The sequence below is a fragment of the Vipera berus genome (assembly GCF_964194415.1).
Source record: "Vipera berus genome assembly, chromosome: 14".
Lineage (NCBI taxonomy): Eukaryota > Metazoa > Chordata > Lepidosauria > Squamata > Viperidae > Vipera > Vipera berus.
In genome coordinates, this window is record NC_138217.1 from 12597987 (window position 1) to 12620558 (window position 22572).

General features: G+C 47.0%; 2 protein-coding genes across 4 annotated transcripts in view; both read left to right on the forward strand.

Moving 5' to 3' along the window:
* The window catches only part of PITPNM2 (phosphatidylinositol transfer protein membrane associated 2), a 74461-nt gene extending 52389 nt beyond the window's left edge, over positions 1–22072 (forward strand). For 2 of the 3 annotated variants that reach the window (XM_081339168.1, XM_081339170.1), the window contains 19 exons: positions 1–85; positions 618–688; positions 1530–1774; positions 2954–3143; positions 4247–4366; positions 4671–4885; positions 7022–7200; positions 7972–8142; positions 9492–9641; positions 11309–11473; positions 12261–12470; positions 13484–13632; positions 13833–13949; positions 14570–14686; positions 15438–15586; positions 15950–16099; positions 16574–16757; positions 17506–17634; positions 17787–22072. The exon at positions 1–85 is cut by the window's left edge and continues 20 nt beyond it. In XM_081339168.1, coding sequence (XP_081195294.1) covers positions 1–85; positions 618–688; positions 1530–1774; positions 2954–3143; positions 4247–4366; positions 4671–4885; positions 7022–7200; positions 7972–8142; positions 9492–9641; positions 11309–11473; positions 12261–12470; positions 13484–13632; positions 13833–13949; positions 14570–14686; positions 15438–15586; positions 15950–16099; positions 16574–16757; positions 17506–17634; positions 17787–18134 — 3144 coding nt within the window. In that variant the 3' untranslated portion in view covers positions 18135–22072. The remainder of the gene's footprint in view (positions 86–617; positions 689–1529; positions 1775–2953; positions 3144–4246; positions 4367–4670; positions 4886–7021; positions 7201–7971; positions 8143–9491; positions 9642–11308; positions 11474–12260; positions 12471–13483; positions 13633–13832; positions 13950–14569; positions 14687–15437; positions 15587–15949; positions 16100–16573; positions 16758–17505; positions 17635–17786) is intronic. The other variant, XM_081339169.1, reaches the window with a different exon arrangement.
* The window catches only part of ABCB9 (ATP binding cassette subfamily B member 9), an 80168-nt gene that overhangs the window by 25649 nt on the left and 31947 nt on the right, over positions 1–22572 (forward strand). The window lies entirely within an intron of this gene.

The following is a 22572-nucleotide window of genomic DNA, read 5'->3' on the forward strand; positions in this document are numbered from 1 at the left end:
GAGGTGTTTCCGAAAGAGATTACAAAATGGAGTTCAAACGATCTCATGGATAAGATTGAAACGGCAGAAACGGATGAAGTCTCAGGTAAGATATAAAATTGATGAAGTGGGCTATAATCCTCTTGAACAAAGTGTCTTTAGGGCAGCTTGATTTTACTTTTCTGCCACAGTCTGATGTCGGCTTTATACAGAAATGATGGAAGGTGGAATCTTGGCTTACGCTTCCCTGGAAAGAGGGGGGTTTAGAAGATCTTCACTGATTGTGTCTGTGGAGATTCTCAGTCATTGAAGTCATGGTGCTTTTTCAAAAGGCAAGTGGACTATTTTTTTTCCCCTTGAGGAAGAAGAGGTTTCGCCTCTCGTCCAAGAAGCTTCATTGGTTCGCCAGAACGATGAAGCTTCTTGGAAGAGAAGCAAAACCTCCTCTCCTTTTTTCCTCAAAGATAAAAAACAATCCAGTGGCCTTATGACAAAGCGCTTTTGAGACATTCACCTGACTGTGTTGCATGTGGGTCAAGCTGCAATGATCACAAACTTCCTCCAGTTTTGATCCCGACTTTTATCCCACTGGCAGGAGACAAACCCAGTTTACAGGCCCACCTTTTTTTCCCTTCCAGACGATCCAAGCCTTGAATCGGCTGTGGGATATCATGTCGGATGCAGTGTGGAAAGACTAAGCATTATTGAGGTATAACATTTGAATCCAGGTCCTGCTCTAATCGAAAAGCAAACAAACTTAATTCTTCTGCACTGTACTTCTACGATCTGTCCATGTGACCTGGGACTTGGGATATGGGCTCCAGAACAGCTTGGTCTTGTTCTCTGAGGATGTTCATCAAGAATGGACCCAGAATTATGGTCGTTAAGTGATTACAGTCAAGGCGACACATAGCCAGACCCTATTTTATGACCATGGGACGCCGCGAATAGCTGTAAATGTGATCTGGTTACCAAGCACCCAAAAAGTGTGGTCACATGTCTGCATGGGGGAAGACGTGGGGCAGCTGTCACTTGGAAGAGGTCCTAAGTAGCTCTGGGGAGTCCGTCATAACTTTGAACGTTCACGACTGGTCTTAAGTCAAGGACTGCCTGTCGTGTTCCGTCCCTACTATCCTCTCTATGCAAAACCCAGGGAGTTTTCTGGGAATCCAGTTTTACACAACACGTCTGGCTAATTATAAGGAGAATAAACACGTAGCAGCAACAGTGTTCAATTAAGGTGCCAATGTGCCAAGGGGAAGTTGGAAGTGATACAAAAAAATTGAGCAGGTTCCAGGACAGAGCTCAGAACTATTCTTGTCACCCTTCCAGCCGATCCTCCTTTGTGTTTACATGTCTTCTTCTTGCCTGTAGCATCCAAAGCCTTATATAGTGTCCAGGGGCCCATAATGATGTCTGTGAGATTTTTCAGGCCAGAAGACCTGAAGGTTCCAGATGATTGGACCATACCCCAAACTTCCTGCTTCTCCAACAGGTCCTTGAGAACCCACTTGATCCGACTCTGGTCTTCCTCGCTCTGTTCTTTCCAGGATGAAGTGACACCTCCACTGGTGCAGCCCAGCCAGATCCATGTCCTCCTTTTGGTCCTGCATGGAGGCAACATCCTGGATACAGGAAGCGGGGAGCAGAGCTCCAAGCAGGGGGACGTCAACACCATCACCACCGCCTTTGAGACCGTCATCAGGGTCCATTACCCAGCTGCCCTTGGTCGGATAGCCATCAAGCTGGTCCCTTGTCCAGCTATCTGCTCCGAAGCGTTTTCTCTGGTTTCCAAGTGAGTGACCGCTTGGTTTTCCAGAAGGCGGGATGGGATTTAGGGAAGGATAGCCTTGTCTTGGTGTCTAAGCCAGTCTCTGGTTCGTTTTATCATCCAATGGATGTAGGCGCCAGCTGTGGACCTAACATCTGGTTTTGCTTTGGATGGCTACATGGGTGGGACTGGGAGAGAGAATTCCTTAAGCCCTGATGGGCCATCACCAAATCACCACCACCACTACTCTGTCTCCATCCAGCCATGTATCTGCTGCGTCTGTTGTCTCTCTGCCTGCTTGCCCACCCACCCACCCACCCACCCATCCATTCATCCATCCTGTAGAAATGGAAATTTGATCTTCTGCAAGATGCAGCCAATTAAAACTTCCTTAAAACAGAGGAGACTGTCTTAAAAATATCCAGACATAATAAAACCATCAGGAAGTCATTTCTTAGATTTAAAACTAACCTTGGTAGATGTCATTTTCATCTTTTAGCAATAGAAAGACAGACGTACACTTAACGGACATACATACCTGGCTACTTACCTTCCTTCTGTCCTTCTCCCGTTTTTTTCTCCTTCATTGTTCCCGTGCTCTCTCCTTCCTTCCTTTTTTCCCCTCCTTCCTCCATTCTCTCTCTCGGCACCCGCAGAGGTCTTCGTTTCCAAGAGGGCATTGGAAAATTCCCCTTAGATAATGAATATGTTGTTGGTTGGATATGTTAGCTCAGAGACCGATTTCCTTGCGAGCATTTGTATACCACCCAGCGCCCAAGGATCTGTTGTGGCAGTTGTGTTATTCTCTAGAGGAAAACAAGACTCTTAATTTTCAGCCAATGGTAGTGCCTAAGAAATTTTAGGCAGTCCTCAACTTGCAACCAAATTGGGACCAGGAATTTCTGTTGCTCAACAAACTGGTCGTTAAGTGAATCCGACTTCTGCCATTGACTTGGTTTGTCAGAAGCCGGTTGGGAAGGTCGCAAATGGGGCTGGCATGACACACACACACACACCCAAGGCGCTGTAATCCTCATCAATGCATGCCAATTGCCTGAACTTGGATCACATGATCATGGGGACAGTCGGAACTGGACCACTTTTTTCAACCCATTGTAACTTTGAACAAATGTCTGTAAGTCAAGGACGACCTATATCCAGAAATGAGAGATCTTTGATTCCTCTTCCTCCTCCTCTCTGTAGCCTCAGCCCATACAGTTACGACGAAGGCTGCCTTTGCAGTAGCCAGGATCACATCCCCCTCGCCGCGCTTCCTCTCCTGGCCACGTCCTCCCCGCAGTACCAAGAGGCGGTGGCCACAGTGATCCTTAGAGCCAACCAGGTGTACAGCGACTTCATCAAGTCCCAAGAAGGTGCATCGTTCAACGGGCAGGTGAGCAGCGGGATGGCCTCCATCATCAGCACTGAGCCCAGCCACCCTCTTTCCCGGCTGGTGAAAGTTTATCAACCCTTAAATCAGCTATCTGATTTAAGGGTTGATTTAAGACCAAAACAAATTCAATATTTAATATTTATTTAATAATCCATTGGCTTATTAAATACCACACACACACACGGTGATTGAAAGGAGTCAATCTGCAGATTGAATCTGGATTGCTGTTGAAGAGGTCATTGGCCACATCGCGTTGACTCTCAGCTGAGGAACACCAGCTTGGTCAAATTGTGGCTGTGGCTTCTTGCCTTACCCCAGGAGTAGGCAAGATATAGACTTTCCATGTAGACCTTGACCTCATCTCCAAAGTCCTTGAAATCAACATCTTCACCCCGCTTAACTCTACTGGTGGTAGTTAGTATCTTCACTGGTCAGGATGAAATGGGAGAAACGGGTGTGTCTATAGATTCCGGACTTTCATTGCTCTAGTTTTGAACTCCTCTCACCACCAGCCTGAACTTCCCAAGGGAATGTTCTAGAAGCCACATACTTTTTTGGAGGAGAGGGAATGTTAATGGGTAAAGGAGAACCTCCAGGCTGCAGCAGCCTAGATTTTTATGAGCTGAAACCACACCCGTTGCTTTTTCTGCCTCCAGCACCATCTGAAGGAAATCATTACAAAGCAGATTCCTTCTGCTTTCAAGGTTAGCCAACAGGCCTTCCACGTAACCATAGATGAAGGTGGCCTTCATCAACATCTGGCATTAGACAACTGTGCTGGGTCTACTCTCCCTCATCTAACTTTGTAATCTTCAAGGTGGACCCTCTCAGTGAGCCCTCAGACATGGCTTTCTAGAGATACCCATAACCCCTAGACTCAATGTTTCCCAACCTTGGGCATTTCCAGAAGTGTGGACTTCAACTCCCAGAAGTCTCATCAATGATCATGCTGCTGGTGGAATTCTGGGACTTGAAGTCCACGCCGCTGGAAATGCCCAACAGGTTGGGAAACATTGAGTCTAGCCTTTCGTTCTCTGCTTTTGGTTGGGAACTCGAGTTGGTGTCCCTCAAAAATAACCAGGTGTGGGTTTTGTTTTCCTCAGGTGTGCCTGATTGGGGACTGCGTGGGAGGAATCCTGGCCTTTGACGCCCTGTGTTACAGCAACCAGACCATGCCGGAGAGTCAAAACAGTAGCCGGCGCGGGAGCCTCGTCAGCGTGCAGGTAAACAAGTCAAGCTCTCCAGCTGATTCTGGACAGAAATAAGGAAAGGCAATCAAACTCACTGTAGAAGAGCCTAACACTGGGAAAGGTTGAGGGCAAGAGAAGAAGAAGGGGACGACAGAGAATGAGGTGGCTGGATGGAGTCACCGAAGCAGTAGGCGTGAGCTTAAAGGGACTTCAGAAGATGGTGGAGGACAGGAAGGCCTGGAGGAACATTGTCCATGGGGTCACGATGGGTCGGACACGACTTCGCAACTAACAACAACCACAACAACAGTCAAACCAGGTGTCGTTCAAATTCCAGGACGCGGATCTTCTGTCTCCCGGCATCCTGGTGAACAACAGCTACTGCTCGGAAGGCTGTGGGCTGGAAGGCAGCCGTCATCTCAGCCGGAGCACGGCAGATCTGCCACGCAGCAACGAGGAGGACCCCCAGAAGGAGCAGCTGCTGAGGAAAAGGAGCGACTCCTCCACTTTCGAGCTGGGCACCCTGAAGCAGCACCAGGCGTTCCTCTCCAGGTAGCAGAGGTGGCTCTCGTTGGCTGTCACCTTTCTCTTGGAGCACCCAGAGGAGAGAAAGAGTTGAATCGTGGGGGTCCTCGGTGCTCCCTCAGCTTGGTGGTCTCCTTACAAACGTTTCATGAGCCAACTAGGGAACATCATCAGTGCTAGAATGTCTGCAAGAGAACCGCTAAGCTCAGAGAGCACCAAAGACCCCACCGTTTTCTGTGTGTGTGTGTGTGTGTGTGTGTGTGTGCCAGTTCTCCCCTAATACCTATTATCGCAGCAAGATCAACCCTGTGATGAGGTGGGCCATGTTGAGATACAGAGGAACTGGCTCGGATTGCTGAGCGAGCTCTGTGGGGACTTGAACCGAGATTTCCTTGGGATCCTCCAGACTTGATCAATGGACACCTCCCTCCTTCCCGCCCCCGCCCCCCCCCCCCCAGTGAACCGTTGCTCTGCCCAGGAATTGGCTTGCAGATGGTCCCGAGCTGATAAGAACGCTTGTTGGCTCAACCATGCCACCATCAGTTTTATTTAGCCCGTTTCCCATCAGTAGGACAATTGTCTCGGCATTGTTCCGAAGATTTATCGGATTCACTGGCTTCTGTTTTACTCCCTGCACTAAATAATTTGGAGCACTGTTGTCTGCCTCGGAGGAAAAGGGAAATTACAAGTCCTTTGTTTTGAAATTCGCTGCTTGTGATTAACAGTTTCCCCAGCTCTGCAGATCAGCCGGCAAAGAATGCTGGATGATTGTAGGGACCTTGGAGGTCTTCTAGTCCAACCCCCTGTTCGGGCAGGAAACCTAATAATTACGAGAACCTCATTTTAAGGTGGTGCTAAACTATTTTTTTCATATTTATTTATGTTTTAGCTTAGATAGTTTTTAAACTTTCATGATTGTTAGCCGGGCAGAGTGACCTTGAGGTAAGATGGGTGGCCTATACATTCTACAAATAAATAAATAAGGTTGTATGCAAGCTGCCGAGTTTGCCTTCCTCTTTCACTGCCCTCTCTTCTTTCTTCTCTCTTGTTTCTTTTCTCTTTGCCCCTTTTAACTACCCTTTCTTGCCCCAACACCTTCCTTGAGGAAGAAATAGGTAAGCTGCACTCACCGCTTTCTGTATTGTAGAGAAATCTAGAACGTCGGGGGCCGGGTGCTAGTCTGGAGGGCAGCCATCTGCCAAGAAATCTCTTGATTGTACTCCAACAGGGCAGATTCTTTTAGCAATAACCCCCTTGATCAAGGGGGTCTGACTGATGAAAAGTCTTGCCCTCGTGGCATGGAATAGCCCGGAGAATAAAGGCATTTGAGAATGCCTGAATCCTTTTACAGATGTTCTCCTCATGGACGAGAAAAACTAAATAGACATCTGCATGTGTGTCCAAAATATCATGGGTTGAAAATGAAGCCTGGTTTAAGGGGTTGTATTCAGAAACGTTTCAGCCAATACCTACATTTCTTCCCTACCTGTGGCATTCTGTCAAGAAGTACCAAGTCAGATATCAATATCAGTGAAGGAGAACAAAGAATCCAGATAAACAGAATGGTCAAAAAGTAATGCGAGCGAGCAGAGCTTCGCTTACTCCCTTCTTCTAATTTAAATTTTGCAATCAAAATAATTCCACGTGGGGTCGACTGTACAGCATAACCAGGCCACAAAATTGACGGTTATTTCATTCTTCTGCTGCTTGGAGCAGCTAGTCCTCAACTTGTGAAATGGGATGGAGCCTGTCCAATATGGCTACCAGTCTTAATGGTTGTAACTCTTAACCCTTGTGAGTCAAGTGTCTGTGGAGATTCTCCATCATCCGGGTCACGGTTGTCCCAAAGGTGCTTTTTCCACAAGGCAACTGGACTTCCTTGGTTTTTTTTCCCTTGAAAACATTTTGCTTCTCATCCTGAAAAAGCACCATTGGGACAATTGTTGGGTTCAAGGATTCTCTGTACAGGTCACCACTGCAAATGTCCTTTGTTCAAGATTCTGATGAGCACTTTTCTGGTATTCCTACAGCAAAATTGCATGTTTCGTCAACTGAAGCATGATGTCTCAATGTGTTTATTACATAAATGTGTTTTACTGATTGTGCTTCTTTTGGTGTGTGTGTGTGTATTGCTGCTGATGTCCCATCTTTTCCCCTCTCTAGTTTACATTCTAGTGCTCTGAAGAACTTCCCCGGATCACGGCGATCCAGTAGCTCCACTCAATTGGACAGTGGTGGGAATCTTGGGAAGTTTGAATTTGAGATCTCCGACTTCTTCCTCTTTGGCTGTCCGCTGGGGCTGGTCCTTGCCTTACGAAAAACCATCATACCAACTCTTGACAGTAGGTTTCCTGGTGGGAAGGGGGCCTCCTAAAGCTATGTCTTCCTTTTCACAGATTTTGCGAGCAAAGATGCAAATTTGAGTGCTGGAATTAGTCCCGAGGGCAAGACGAGCATTTCTTAAGAGTTTTTCCAATGTATGACAAAATTCAGAGTTGCACAGAGTTGCTGTAAAGTCCTCTTACGTTGACCTCTGCTTGCAAAGTCCCCTTCTCATCCAGACGTTCCTTCAAATTTTGCACACCTTTCAAAATAGTTTTATGAGTGAATAGATAAACAAAATGAACGAGCTAGGAATAATCTGTCCATTTTCTTTACTAATTCTTTAAAAAGCATGTGGTCAAGAAAGAAGACACTCTGCATTTTAATATATGTATATTTCATATAATAGATAGTGTGATGACACGTGATTGTATTATAAGCCATTACTAAGCCAAGCGGTCCCAATGATATCTGATGTAACTCCTTTTTAAAATCTTCATTCTCTCTGGTCCTGTGAGCACCTGGTTATTTAATAAAAATACAGGTGACACAGTTGTTCTGGGGTTGCCCACTGAATTAAGGGATCACTGAGACTCAACAGGGGTTAAGAAAAAGCATCTTTTCCAAACACTGCTTCAATTTCTGTTCTGAAGACGTAACCCATTAACTTTGGCTATCTGGAAGAGCTTTAGAGCCAACGAAGAGGGTTGTCCACGAGACAGCAGAGCTGGGGATTATGGTTTCAGTATCCATCCCCTTTGCCATTTCTTTCTCTTCTCTCTATGGCTTAGTCTTCCAGTTGAGACCAGCCTGCCAGCAAGTCTACAACCTCTTCCACCCAGCTGACCCTTCCGCCTCTCGCTTGGAGCCTCTTCTAGAGAAGCAGTTCCATATTTTACCTCCCTTCACCATACCACGTTATCAGCGGTTCCCTCTTGGGGATGGCAATTCAGCTCTTCTGGGTAAGTTCATTTCCCCCCGTTTCTATCTTATAAGCGAGCAGGTGATGGGGTGGGCGGCACCTGCTTTAAATTCCTGAAGTGTCTCTTGTCAGCAAGAAGAAATTGAGACGTGGTCACGATGTTCCTCAGAAATCTGAGGTCCACATATTGCCTTCTAGGCTGGGGAAGCATTGATTTGCAATTCCAGATTTCCTTAAGTTTTTAAGTGAAGCTGGAGAGTTGGAGAAAATCAAATCCAGCTGAGGTGGCCAAGATAAGACTCTTTGGATGAGAAGATACACAAGTCCTAGACCCTTTGTTTCTGAGGAACACAAGCAATGGCATTTTCCTAGGGTTTTAATCCTTGTTGTAGAGTCGCCCTTGTCTTCAGCTGTCATAGATCCTTTTTCATGTGAAGGACACACTATTCTGAGTCAGCCATCAGGAATTAATTGCTGTCAAGCTTATGTCCCATGGGGAAACTCTGTGGGATTTGCTTTTGAAATGATCTCCAGCACAGTGGTGATCAAATATTGAGTCTTGGGCTAACAAGCAAATACAGCTGTCCGTTTGATGAACAGGGATGGTAGAATGTTAGCTTTCTCCCTACGGGTGTGTAGAAACTCCTGGAGGTAGACTTCAAAATCTTTGCTCTTAGCTACAATCCACTGAGTATTCTGCTCGAGACTTCTTTAAGGTCCAACCTGATAATTAGAACCAACCTCTGAAGGATGGGTGGGAACTCAGCTGAAATGTTCATATCTTGGACTTCAGAAAAAACAGATCAAGTTGGATTTATGGGTGGGAACTCAACCAAAATATTCATACCTTGGACTTCAGAAAAAAAATGCACCAGCAATAAAAGAAAGCATTCTGCATAGCCACAAATCCTGGTTTTTATGCCACTGGGCTCACGTGACCATGAACTGCCCCCACTTCTGCTTTGGGGTCCAGGACAATGTGATTGGGAGAAGAACTGTGTTTTGGACTATGGATTACCCCTGAACAGGTATAAAAGGTGGGTTGACTTCAAGTGGAGAACAAAGAAGGTGGACAAAGAATCCACCAAGACTCTCCCTGTTCCTAAAAAGATAACTCCATTGTTCTCTCATCTAGATGTGGACCTCATCACCACAGCAATTAAGGTCCAGCATCTTCTCTCAGCTATAGCCACCACCCTTTTATACCTGCTCAGACCTCACTAGGGTCTACCACCAAAGCTTTGTTTCCAGCATCCAAACTCTTGTAAAAGATGGTGTTGATGTTGGATGTAGGTGTCCTCTTCCAGTGCTTGTGGCCACATGTCTCTTGTCTTCTTGTTTTTGTTTTTCTTGGTGCCCCTTTTTGTTTTCTTCCTCGTCTGCTTCTAGTGGAAACAGTCCAGAGCAATCCTGCCCTCCTCGTTGAAAGCAACCTTCTGGTTGCTCTTCAGAACCAGGACAACTTCATGGAAACCAGTATCCCCGTCCCCACCTTGAACTGGCAAGACGTTTCCAATAAAAATTCTGGATTTGCTGAGTGTGTGTGATCTGAACCTTCCCCCATTTGGTCTGGTGTGGTGTTTTCGGAGTGGTGACTAATGCTTGTGCATCCCATCTTGAAAGCTTTTCCATCTTCTTGGAAGACAGGCCCAGCTGTGCTGGAGAAATCAGGAGAGATGAACGAAAGAGGAAACGAGGGGAAAAAATTAAGAATGGCACGTTGGGTTCCCCTGCTGGGTTAAATCCACAAAGAATTTGCAGGAACTTGAGTAGACAGAGACGCCTCTGGCCCTGAGGAGAAACCCTTTGCATTGCTGGAGAGACAGAGCCCCAAATCAATGTCCATCTTTTACCATTTTCCTCTAAAGATGAATGCTTTCCATGTCGTTTCAACCATGTTCTCAAGGGCCTCTCCAGATATGCTGAGCTAGGGTCGCCCGTAAGGGAGCATAACTGTTGTGGTGTTGGCTGAGGATGATGGTGACAGTAGCCCAAGACATCTGGAAGGTGCCGGGCTTCGGGGGGGAAAGCTGCAGCAACGTCTGCTTAGAAGTCACCTTTGTGTAGTATTTCAATGGGATGTAACTCACGTTGGTGGGTACGGAATTACAGAAGTTCTAGGAACAGAGTGCCACTTTTTTCTAGAGCTCAAGTTGGTCAAGTTGAGCTCTTGGTTTATTTCAGTTTGATCGACGGGCCCAGGAAAGGCCATGCTTGCATTTATCTTTGCGGGGGCTGCCTCCAAACCTACTTAATTTTTGGCAAAGGCTGGACTTAAGAACCTTTCTTTCTTCTTTTTGGGAAAGCTTTCACAACCCCGCCCCCCTTCTCCCCATCCTCCTTGTGGCTTCTCTCCCCTGTCCCAACAGCTCTCCTGCATGGGCATATCTCTCAGCTTGTGGGTGTCTTGTTTGAGTTTTAGGATTTGGGTTGCCTTGCTTTCCCTTCCCCCCATCCCCCTCTTGGTGACGGGCTTCAGGAAGGATCAAAAATGCCTCCCTTCCATTCAGATTTGGAACCAACTCATGAAGCCTGTCTACAGCAGAGTTTCTCCACCTTGGCAACTTGAAGATATGTGAACTTCAACTCCCAGAATTCCGCAGCCAGCATGGCAGCCTTAAGATGTATGGACGCATCTCCCAGAATTCCCTAACCAGCATGGTGACCTTAAGATGTGTAGACTTCAACTCCCAGAATTCCCCAGCCTGCATGGCAACCTTAAAATACGTGGATTTCATCTCTTAGAATTCTGGGAGTTGAAGTCCACACATCTTAATATTGCCAAAGCTGAGAAACTCAGCTCCCCACAAACTCTGCCTGTCGGTGCGAATCATTCCAGCACTCAGGTACAATTCTTGGGTTTTTCCATTTCCTTCTAAGGGAGATTTGTTTGGTTTCTCTTCTGTTGGTTTCCATGGCTGTGGAGATCCTGTTTTGATGCTTTTCCAACTGTCCACCTGATTTTTTTTTTTCCTTGGTGCTTCCCTACCAAAGCTTCTTCTGTGGAGTTGGTTTTGAGAGCTTTGATTTGATGTCCACCACAGTGACATCCAGCCTATTTTTGTGTGCCTGCCTGCTTTTTCTTCCTTTAAACAATTTGTTTATGTATTTATGGCATCCTGGTTGTCTTTGTGTGTGTGTGTGTGTGTGTGTGTGTGTGTGTGTTTGGGTTTAATATTCTCAATTTCCCTGTTTCGTCCCTGTAGCAGATGTTGTTCAGTCTCATGGTGGCGTCTTGGTGGAAAACGCATCCCCGTCTGCTCCCGTTTCCACTCCCCAATTCAGGGCCTTCCGGAGAGCAAGTGAAGTGAGCACTGTCAGCCAGGTGTCGGGGATGGCAGACAGTTACACTGCTTCCAACATAGCCAACAGTAAGTGTGAGCCTACCTTGTGCTTCGTTCCCTCAACCTGTGAAGATCAGCTGATACCTCCTACTGCTTCTCGTTGCTCCTACCATGAAGTTCTCCAAGCCTGGAAATAAACCTTTTCAAGATGTTGCAGAAGAAGGGAAGGTCGGAGGAGTGGTTAGCACCCAAAATGAATGCCGTGTCCCTCACAATCAAAAAAGCCAACTCCTTACAGATCCAGAGTTTGTACTGCAGTGTTTCTCCAGTTTGGCAACTCTTAAGATGTGTGGACTTCAACTCTGGGAATTGAAGTCCACACATCTTAAGAGTTGCCAAGCTTGAGAAATATGGCTGTATTGCAATAAATCCAAAGTTAAAATGTCCATTTTTTGTTCCTAGGTTCAGAGAACGTCATTCCAACTCATTGCCCCGTTGACCTTCAGAGTTTTTCAACTCTTACTTTCTTACCCTCCCATAATTCCTGAAACCCCAAAGAACAAGGGAGCAACCCTTGTTAGGAAGTCTTAACTTTCAAAAATTGCTTCCCTTTTCAACTTCCTCTCTTGGTTCATCAGCTCAAGATCACAAATTCCCAACTCCGAAGCCAAAGGAACGGTTGGCTTTTATCTCACCCAATATATGGTTAAACACATTCTACACCCCAATGTATTATTAGAGGTCAAAAAAATCTGTGGTGCATTTTTTTTGTGTTTGCATGGTTCCCTGTCTGTTTTAACAAACGTGTGTGTTTTATTTTTGTGTTGTCTTTCTCCGTCTCTCTCTTTCTCTTTGGAAATGTGATTCCTTTTAGAGAAAAAACACCATCTCAGCCACTCCAGAGGGTTTAGCCTTCTGGCTCTCCTAGCGCTTCCCCACAAACCCCACATCCAGTCCTTCCCCCAGAGGACTGGGCGGCACAAGCTCGAAAGATCCCCGAATCCTTTAGGACGAAGGTTTGAGAGCTCCCTCCACAGGGAAATGGAGACCGTTCATCTGATTCCAGAGCTTGACGTCCATGAAGGTATTCTGGAGAGCGAGGAGAACGGGATCGAAACGGAGCAATTGCTTATCTCTTCTTTCGCTGTCTCCAGAACCCAAAAATCATCTTCAAAAGAAGTTCTTTCTCAAATCTTGCTCTGTTTAACAAGCCACTCTTTTTACTCTCGCTCTGATTAACCGACATGCTACTAACAGCCCGTCACAAAGAGTCAAGCTCATTCAGATTCATCTTAACGTTCTACGCTGCACGTGTCCTCTGATTATCTTGTCCTCTTGAGCTGTTTCTTGGGATGGAAAGGCTGGTTCTTGACTGCCCTACTTTTGGGGAATTCCTTAAATACTTCGTGAGCCTGAAAAAGCAGAAATCTTTTTGCAGAATTTAGCCTGGAAGCTCTCACTTTGCTTTCCCAACTATCAGTGTAACATTGAGAATCTGGTCGAAATGTGGTCCCACTCCATATTTGAGTGGCTATGTGTATTATCATCTCAGATGTGGATTTTTCCTGGAATTAAGAGAAGGAATTGGATGAAGTTCAGCAGTCATTCCTTCTGAGATGGAGGCTACATAAATTTGATTTATAAATAAATCAAGCTAGTTTACTTTTCCGGACACAAAGTCTAGGAATTCTCCTTATGGGCTAGTCTTTGACACTTTCCATTTAAATTTCCAAGAATGAAGAACAGGTGGGGACTTTCTCATCCAGACCAGCCTCTTTTTGCCCTTTCTTTGAGGCCCAAATTTTGGCTACTCTTGTCATAGATTCAGAAATAGGTTCCTCAAAGGGTGTTCTCAAAAAATCAAATCACAAGGCATGCCAATCTGGTGACTCTCCCAAGGTGGCGAGGCAGCTCCTCCTGGACCTTCCATGGTCCGAGAAGAGCCGTGGCCAAACACTTCGTAGGATTGACGTGGCCAGACCAGGAGAGTTTTCTCACCCTTTTCCTGGAGGGTTTGTGGTTTTGGGCATTGAGGCAGATGAAATGAAATGATGGGATACTTTGCAGAAACCTAACGGGATCTCTCTCTGCTCTCAGTTGCGGCGAAGTGGTGGGGAACCAAAAGGATCGACTATGCTCTCTACTGCCCGGATGCACTGACCGCCTTTCCGACAGTCGCCTTACCACACCTCTTTCACGCCAGTTACTGGGAATCCACAGACGTGGTCTCTTTTCTCCTCAGACAGGTGAGAGGGTCCTGCCAAGACCCTTATCATCCCTTTTTGACTGCCAGCTGACAGACCATTGCCCATGCTGGGCTTAGTGTGGAGCGTGGACCCCACTGGCCATTTGCAAACCAGAGTTTACGTCTTTGTGGGTCGTGCCAACGTGGCCTGTTCATCAGGCGTGGCGTGATGGCGAGGACAATCTCCGTTTTGCCTTGCAGGTGATGCGCCACGAGAACGGCAGCGTTCTTGAAGTGAATGGGAAAGAGGTCTCCGTCTTCACGCCTTCCAAACCCAGGGAGAAATGGCTCCGCAAACGGACTCACGTCAAGCTACGGGTGGGTTGTGTTCGTCACCCCCAGCTGCCAGTGCCCCAAACCGGGAAGGTGGGACAGAGAAGGATGAAACAGCCCCAAATTGCAACTTTGAAAGCAGGATGACGATGATAACGTTGATTCAGCTAGAAGGAATAATAGCAGTAATAGTTGGCTGATTGTGCGATGAAGAATAATAATAACAATAAGAAACAGTTTGAAAATGAATACCACAATCAAGTGTATAAGAAAAAGGTTATAAGATGGAATTTAGCTGGCAACATGCAGTATCTGTTGCGAAATCCAATATTTGTCAGTGCAGTGAAGGGTGGGGGGCTGACAGCTACCTCGAGAGTTGAATTAAAAAGTAAATTTAAATCAATGCATCCACTCAGCCAGGCAGAAGAATGCTCCCTGCTTCAGTTAAATAAAGCTCTGTGCATAAAAATGATTAATGGCTGTCCAGGCTCATTGATCACCCTACGTCAACTAACCAACAAGACATGTCAAGAGTTATGTATGAGTGGAAGATGTTGAAAACACAAAATCAAAAATAAATGATAAAATTGTGCTTCTGCCGTGTCATTCAGCGTGGGAATTGATGCTCCCAAATCTGACATTTGCTCCTTCTGTTCTTTTGGCAGAATGTCACAGCCAATCACCGAATCAACGACACCGTAGCCAGAGAGGAAGGGCCCCAGGTGTTGAACGGGAGATTCATGTATGGCCCGTTGGACATGGTCACGCTCACAGGGGAGAAGGCGAGTTGCTGATCTGCTCCCACGAAGCTCGAAAAGGTGGCAGATGTAGAACCAAAGGGCACTTGGTCCTATAGGAACTCATGCCCCAACTGTAATTGCTCCTGTAGCCGTGGCATTTGTAGAATTCTAGAACGAAAGGATTGGTGTGGGTTGTAGAGGTCCTCCAGTCCAACCTCCTGGTAGGTCTACCTATCTTAAGATGCCAAGATTGAGAAACATTGATCCAGAGCTCTCAATCTCGATCATGGCTGTCGGGGGAACTCTGGGAGTTGAAGTCCACCTATCTTAGAGCTGCCAAAGTTGAAAACTATTCTAGAGCTCTTGATCAACCAGAATAGAAATTAGAGCTAAGTAGAGCCATATCAGCAAGATCAGTAAGCAGCCTTATGCCAGACATACCCAAAAGGAAAGTGAAGTGTGGATCACCAGCTGGGGAATTCTGGGAGTTGAAGTCCACCTATCTTAAAGCTGCCAAGGTAGAGAAACATTAATCTAGACCCCTTGATCAACCAAAATGGAAATTGGAGCTAAGTAGAGCCAAATTAGAAAGATGGACGAGCAGCCTCACGCCAGATTAACCCAAAAGAAAGTGAAGCAAGTTCTACTTCATGGGGGCACTTCATGTTTTCTCCCCCTTTTCAGTATAAACTCGTAATGAACGCAATGGATTCACCCAAGAGAAAATAGTCTGTATGACAGTGGGATTCAAACTTGGAGGGTCCAGATTCCAGACTTCTTCTTTGCGCTTCAGGTGGACATTCACATCATGACCCAGCCCCCCTCAGGAGAATGGGTTTACTTTGATACGGAGATCACCAACAGCAGTGGCCGGGTTTCCTACATGATTCCGGAGCAGAGGCGGCTGGGGATCGGAGTCTATCCTGTCAAAATGGTGGTGAGGTATGTTCTTGTGCAGAAACATTTGCTGTGGAATGGTAGAACAGTGGAACAGTAGGAACAATGGGCACGGCCTGAAAATCACAGAGGTGGCAACTGAAATTACGTGATTGTGGATTAGCTTAGTGGTGTCTTCCGCCTTAATGCAAGGTTGGGAGCGATTCCCCTTTGAAGGCAGGTGCATATGACAGCTTAAATAAGGAAAGAAAATAATCTGTTCTGCAACGGTTGTAAGCATGAAGCCATGGTCCTAAGTCACGTTTTCCAGTGCTGTCGTAACTTCAAACGGTCGCCAAACGAACTGTTGTAAGTTGAGAACTACCCGTATATGAAGTCAAGATTCCCTCTCCATTTCCTTCTCCTTAGGGGTGATCACACAAATGCCGATAGCTACATAACCGTTTTACCCCGGGGGACCGAATTTGTGGCCTTCAGCATCGATGGCTCCTTCGCAGCCAGCGTCTCCATCATGGGCAGCGACCCCAAAGTCAGGGCTGGAGCAGTTGATGTTGTACGGTACGGAGGGCTCAGCGGTGGGGAGAGTTGGTGCCAGGAAATTGTCCTGAAGAATGGGATTTCATGCTGTTGCTTTCATGTCGGAAGCTCCAAGGCACTTCCAGGTTGAACGGATTAGCCAGTGATATCACCATTTCCTGGGGGATGCCCAGTTGGGGCCTCCTTGCATGTCCCTATAGCGAGCCCACCGAAGTGGTACCTATTTATCTACTTCGGTTTGCATGCTTTCAAACTGCTAGGTGGGCAGGAGCTGGAGCGAATGACGGGAGCTCACTCCATCACACAACGGCAGGCAGGTCTCGAACGCTTGCTGGTTTTCAACTCATTGTTCTAACCACATGAGCCGCCGTGCTCCTTATGGGATACTATGAGTAGGAACACTTTTTTCCAGTTGAAAACGAGAGGCCCTCTTCTGTCTTTATGTTCTCGCTGTCTCTCTCCGCTCATCTGTCTTCCTCGCTTTTCCCTCTTTAGGCACTGGCAAGAGCTAGGCTACCTCATTGTCTACGTCACAGGCCGGCCCGACATGCAGAAGCAGAGAGTAGTCGCCTGGTTAGCACAACACAACTTCCCCCACGGGATTGTCTCCTTCTGCGACGGTCTGGTTCATGATCCCTTGCGGCACAAGGCCAACTTCCTGAAGTCTCTAGTCACGGAGGTAAGCCGCAATCACAACAGGTTAAAGCAGTCGCGGTCAGCTGGGCTGAGTCCCGTGAAACACGCCTTTGAGAATCCAAGACCATCTAAAATGACCAGTGCTTGGCGCGGGAGGCCCTGATTAGCCTGGTCTGTGGGCAGTTGTTTAGCGATGACTTCAGTACAGACCTGTGTTTAGGGCTGTTCTGGTTGGAAGCTCAGCCCTTGGCAGGAAAAGCACAACGAAAAGGAGGTTGTGTTCCTGCTGATCCATGCCTGGTCCTCTCTGCAAGAACTTAATTAGCTATTGATTTGCATTGGAGGCGGGGAGGTGGGTGAGTTCACAGCCATCACGTTTCAACTTTGTAGGATGCTGAGAACATGAGAGGGAGGAGGCCACCAGATTTTTCTATTTTTCACTTCTTATACATCTAAACCACCTAACAATGAATGTTCCCAGCATGGGCAGACATTCCTTAGCCAGCAGTAGCACCTAGACTTATATACCGCTTCATGGCGTATTCACACCCTCTCTGAGCAGTTTACAGAGTCAGCCTATTGTCCCCAAACAGTCTGGCTCCTCATTTCACCTACCTTGGAAGGATGGAAGGTTGAGTCAACCTTGAGCCAGTCAGGATCGAGCTGCTAGATGTCAGCAGAGTTAGCCTGCAAGATTGCATTCTAACCACTGTGACAACACGGCTCCTGACTCAACCATATGTCTCCCCCTCCTCGGCTCTTGGGCTGATTGCCTTTTCTCCTTATTCTAGTTGGACATGAAGATCCACGCGGCCTATGGATCTACCAAGGATGTCTCCGTCTACACCTCCATCAACCTGTCCCCTCCACAGATCTACATTGTCGGGCGGTCTACCAAAAAGTTACAGAACCAATGCCAAGTAAGATCCTTTTACTGTAACGGATCTAGCCCACTGTCCACTGTCCCTAAATCTCAGGGAAGCAGCTTGTAGAAGAAAGGGGTTTTTTGATCCTAAGCTAAGGGCAAATCCTCTCACAGACTAAGGAGTTTTTGATCTCTTTTGTCCCGTAGTTCATCACGGAAGGCTATGCGTCCCATCTGGCCCAGCTGGAGTACACCCATCGTTCCCGAACTGCCAAGAACACTACTCGAATGGCTCTCCGGAAGGGCAGCTTTGGACTTCCGGGCCAAACTGAATTCCTGCGCAAGAGGAACCATCTCTTGCGCACCATCTCCTCCCAGCCCACCACATCGGCTGGCCAGAGTGCCAGTTACCGTCCAGAACGGACACAAAGCCAGTCCGAAAGTGAGCGGGAAAGGGACCGAGAGCGCAGCCAACGGAGCATGAGTCTTGCCACAGGCTGCTGGGGCCGAAGCACGCTCCCGAGGCTGGAACCGGGCAACCTGGGTCAGAAGTAGAAGGCGTCCAAGGCGCGATGATGGCCAGCTGCACTTGCCCAGGTGGCAGAAGCAGGGGCTGTGACAAGGCCAGAACATGGGGCTCGTGGGCAAATATGGTGCTACTCATTGCCGGTGGGGCGGCAGTGACCTGGCCAGGAGCAACCGAGCGGTTTGGGTTTCCTTTCCCCCACAAAACATGCAGGCCTGGACAGTGGCAAGGAGTTGGATACGTGGAGCGCAACCAGACGGGCCGAGAACAGGAGCCACCACCTGCCACTGAGACTTCAAGCGGCCTCATCTTCAAGATCCACAGTTTTCCTGCTCTTATCCAGGGTTAGAGATTGTAAATATGTGCCTGTTCAGCTTCTTCTTAGCCATCCGTCAAAGACGAGAACACACCGTCGAGGAAAACCCACTGGTACATTGGGACCAGCAGCAGAAGAAGACCAGGTTGTGGGTAGGAAGACCATGCATTCACGTAGGCCGGTCCTGGGACCTAGACACGAGGAAGGGAACGCCGCTGGCTGTCACTGCTTTACAACCGCAATGCCAGTTGATTGGTTCTGGAGTCTGGAAGGACTCGGGATCCACAAGCAGAAGCCAAAGCTCCAGGCCAAGTCAAATTGACAGCTTCCACTTGGTGGACGGTGGCGCCGGGTGTCATGTGCACACAACTGGATTGGTGATTTATCAAGGCTGGTTCTAATTAAAGGATTTTTTTTAAGAAAAAAAAAGAGTTTGGAAGCTGACGGATTGCACTAATTCAGGAAAAAAAACACAAGAGCATAGCAGGCACAAGATTCTGCCCCTTCAGATGGGTGGGAGTGCAATTTGGGCATGATCTTCATCCGGTACCTGCAGTATGATTCGAAGCACCTGGCATGTGCAATATTTGCTCAGCCTAAAACCGAAAATAAAAAGAAGCTACGTCCAAATTCTTCCCAGCCCTTGTCAGATTGTTGTTATTATTTATTCATTTCCCCCTGCCCTTAGACTGGAGTCGTCCTCGTTTTTCCAACATTATATTACTGGCTTTCGGTGGAGGTTGTAAACTCATTTTTTTTAAAAAAAAACGTGGGTATATTGCAACTGTACACCTCATCGTTTTTAGGTTTTGCACTGAGAAACATTTAGGAAGAAGGTCTGTTTCCCCCCCCCCCCTTCAAGCGACTCCTTCCGGATTTATTGCGCATGACATTAAATGTTGTTAAACCACGGCACAACTGTCTGCTCCTCCAGACACGCAACACGGCAGGCGGAATGAAGGGAGAGAATTCTCACCCATTTCACCCTTTCAATATTTCAGGGGATTTTTTTTAAAAAAAAGTTCATTAGCCATTTCAGCCACCTTGTAGTTGTCAACTTGACAAGGGAAATTAGCAGAGGAAAAAGGTGCGTCTCCTGCCTGATGCTGAAAAAGAGCGGAAGTGGATTTTGATACAGGCAGTCCTCGACTTAGAACGCTCATTTAGTGACTGTTACAACATCACGGAAAAGAGGGGACCTATGACTGCTTTTCACACTTACGACCGTTGCAAGCATCCCCATGGTCATGTGATGCAAAATTTGGCCACTTGGCAACTAGTTCATATTTATGACAGCCGCAGGGTCATGTGGTCCCCTTTTGCAACCTTCTGGTGAGCAGTGTCAGTGGGGGAAGCCAGATTCACTTAACAACCGTGTTCCCAGCTTCACAACTGCAGTGATTCACTCAACAACTGCACCAAGAAAGGTCGCAAAAGGGGGCAAAACTCACTTAACAAAGGTCTCGCTTAGCAATGGAAATTTGGGACTCAGTCGTGGTCGTAAGTTAAGGACTACCTGTATTTCCTCTGGCTTTTCTACTCATTTAAAGGTAAAGGTTCCCCCGCACATGCGTGCTAGTCGTTTCCGACTCTAGGGGCTGGTGCTCATCTCCGTTTCAAAGCCGAAGAGCCAGCGCTTGTCCGAGGACGTCTCCGTGGTCATGTGGCCGGCACGACTAGACGCCAAAGGCGCACGGAACGCCGTTACCTTCCCACCGTAGTGGTCCCTATTTGTCTACTTGCATTTTTACGTGCTTTCGAACTGCTAGGTTGGCAGAAGCTGGGACGAGTAACAGGCGCTCACTCTGTTACGCGGCACTCGGGATTCGACCTGCCAAACTGCCGACCTTCTGATCGACAAGCTCAGCATCCTAACCCACTGAGCCACCGCATCTACTCATTTACCTGGCTTTAAAGATGTTTTAAAGCTTTTGACATCGGGGGGGGGGGAGATTTTGTCTCTGAGGAAGGGCCAGGCTGTTCACCCTCTTTTTGTCGCCACTCTTTGCAATCCAGATTTTCTAGCTGCTGCCAAGGGGCCTTTGAGCATATCCTAAAGCCTGATCTTCATCACTGGGAGATCAGCCTTGTCTTACTGGCCTGCAATGCTGCTAGTTTTTTATATTTACTCAAATATCTCCTCTTTCGCCTCCGGTCACTTGTATCACTCTTATCTTGCAGGCACGTCTTTGTCCATCTTTCCTTCCTTTCCCCTAGACTGACGGGTGTCCAAACTTCTCAGACTTCTGCACTGTGAAAGCCGGCCTTTTTCCAACCCTTGGTGGTTTGCCTGGATATTTTTTAAAAATCAACGAACATTCACCCAATGCTCTTTTTTATATACACCCCTTTAAAATTATGTGCACTTCTCCGGCGTCTGTTTCTCTCCCCTTGAAAAATGCCGGAGTAAAATTCACTGTATGGAGTAAAATTCTCAAGTGGTTTAGGAAACCATATTGCATGATCCTAAGCCAACTGCGAAGGGGACTGGCAGGTTTTTATTACTTTAGGGATTTCTCTCTCTCTCTCTCTCTCTGATTGAGCCTAGTTCTTAGGGACGGATGTTGAAAAACAGGAGTGGAAGAGGTGTCCCAACGGATTGCGTTTCTGCTGTCTCGTCTGATCATTGTGTCTCCGTCTGTCGTGCAAAAGGACACCACAAAAATTGCCGAGCGAACCACAGTTTGGGACTTCCTCCCTTCCTTCTCTGCTCTACACAGTCCTTGAGCCAAGACACAACCCGACGTGTACATTGGCAAACTCCAAAGGGGGAAACACAAGTGTCTCGTGTCTCTGTGTGCATTTGCAAAATGTGTAAAGAAAAAGTCAGTGTAAGTCAGTGTTTTTGCAAGCTCGGCAATTTAAACGCTAGTGGACCTCAACATGCTGACCGGGAATTCTGGGAGTTGAGGTCTGCCCAGGTTGGCTGGGAAATTCTGGGCACTGAAAGTCCACAGGTCTTAAAGTGGCCAAGGTTGGACACCCCTGATCTTAAAGGAGGAGGGCATAACTCAGTTTTATTTTGCTCTTAGTCATCTGCCTGGAGCCGACCTGATCCAAAATGAGAGACCTGGCAATTCCCACCCGTCACCCCCTTAAGCCCCAGGATAGCAAAAAGGTAGATTCTAAAGGTAGCAGGCAAATGGGAATGTCTTGATGGAAAGAAAGCCTACTTCTTTTCAGTCGCAGCAGATTTTCAAACAGGGAAAAATTTCAGTTTGAAGAATCGCATCCTACAGTACAGAGAAGCTGAGGGATGTCAGTTAGGTTTCTGCCAGATTTAGCCGAAGTTGCTGCCTCTCCCTTCAATGACTTTGCCATCCCTGGGGTTGTTCCTATTAGCCCTCTACCTGTTCCAATGTCATTTTAAACCTGTCCAGATGGCACCAGAAAAGGAGAAATCTTAACTGGGAAGGATACAACTGGGATGGGGATGAAATTATCCCCAGTGGAAATGTGCAATTGGGATGTTTGAGGGTCTAGCTTAGCCTGTTCCATCTTTTCTGTTTCGATCCTGCATTTCTTTGTGCATGATACTGTCGGGCGCTTTGCTGTGGTGGTCGTGCGTGACTCCCATCTTCTCCCCTGCCACCTGACTGTGCTTTGTATCCAGTTATTAGTTGTATGTGAACCTCTTAATTAAAAGAACTGGGAAGGTTTGCTCACCGTCTTCGTTTCTTTGCAAGGCACGCTGGTAACCGGATCAGAAATGCCCCAGGGCCAGTTTTAACCAGGGTCCCATTTCCCTTGACGGGCATCGCTGGGTTCAACTTTCCCAGGATTATTATTTTTTTGCACATATAGTCTCCCTTTCCTTAGCCAATCAAAAATAATCAGGGTGGGTTTCAAACAAGGGAAGTCTCTTTTAAAGCACCTGCTATGCCTCAAAGCTCAAATTAACTCACTGCAGTATCTGGAAAATTGATAATGATGCAGAGATAAAAGGATAGTGTTTTGCAGCTTCTGCTAGAAACCACTGAGGCAAAGCAGGAGAACAAACTGGTTTCAGTTATTTTATTATTCATGGGTAAAATAATTTTGCTGGTGATGGTGCAGGCCTTTCTTAATTTGGGAAACCACCCCTTCTTCCAGTGTATCACCAGGTGGTTTATCCATCCTTATCCAGAATTTAAACTGGCCTGAAAATTTGG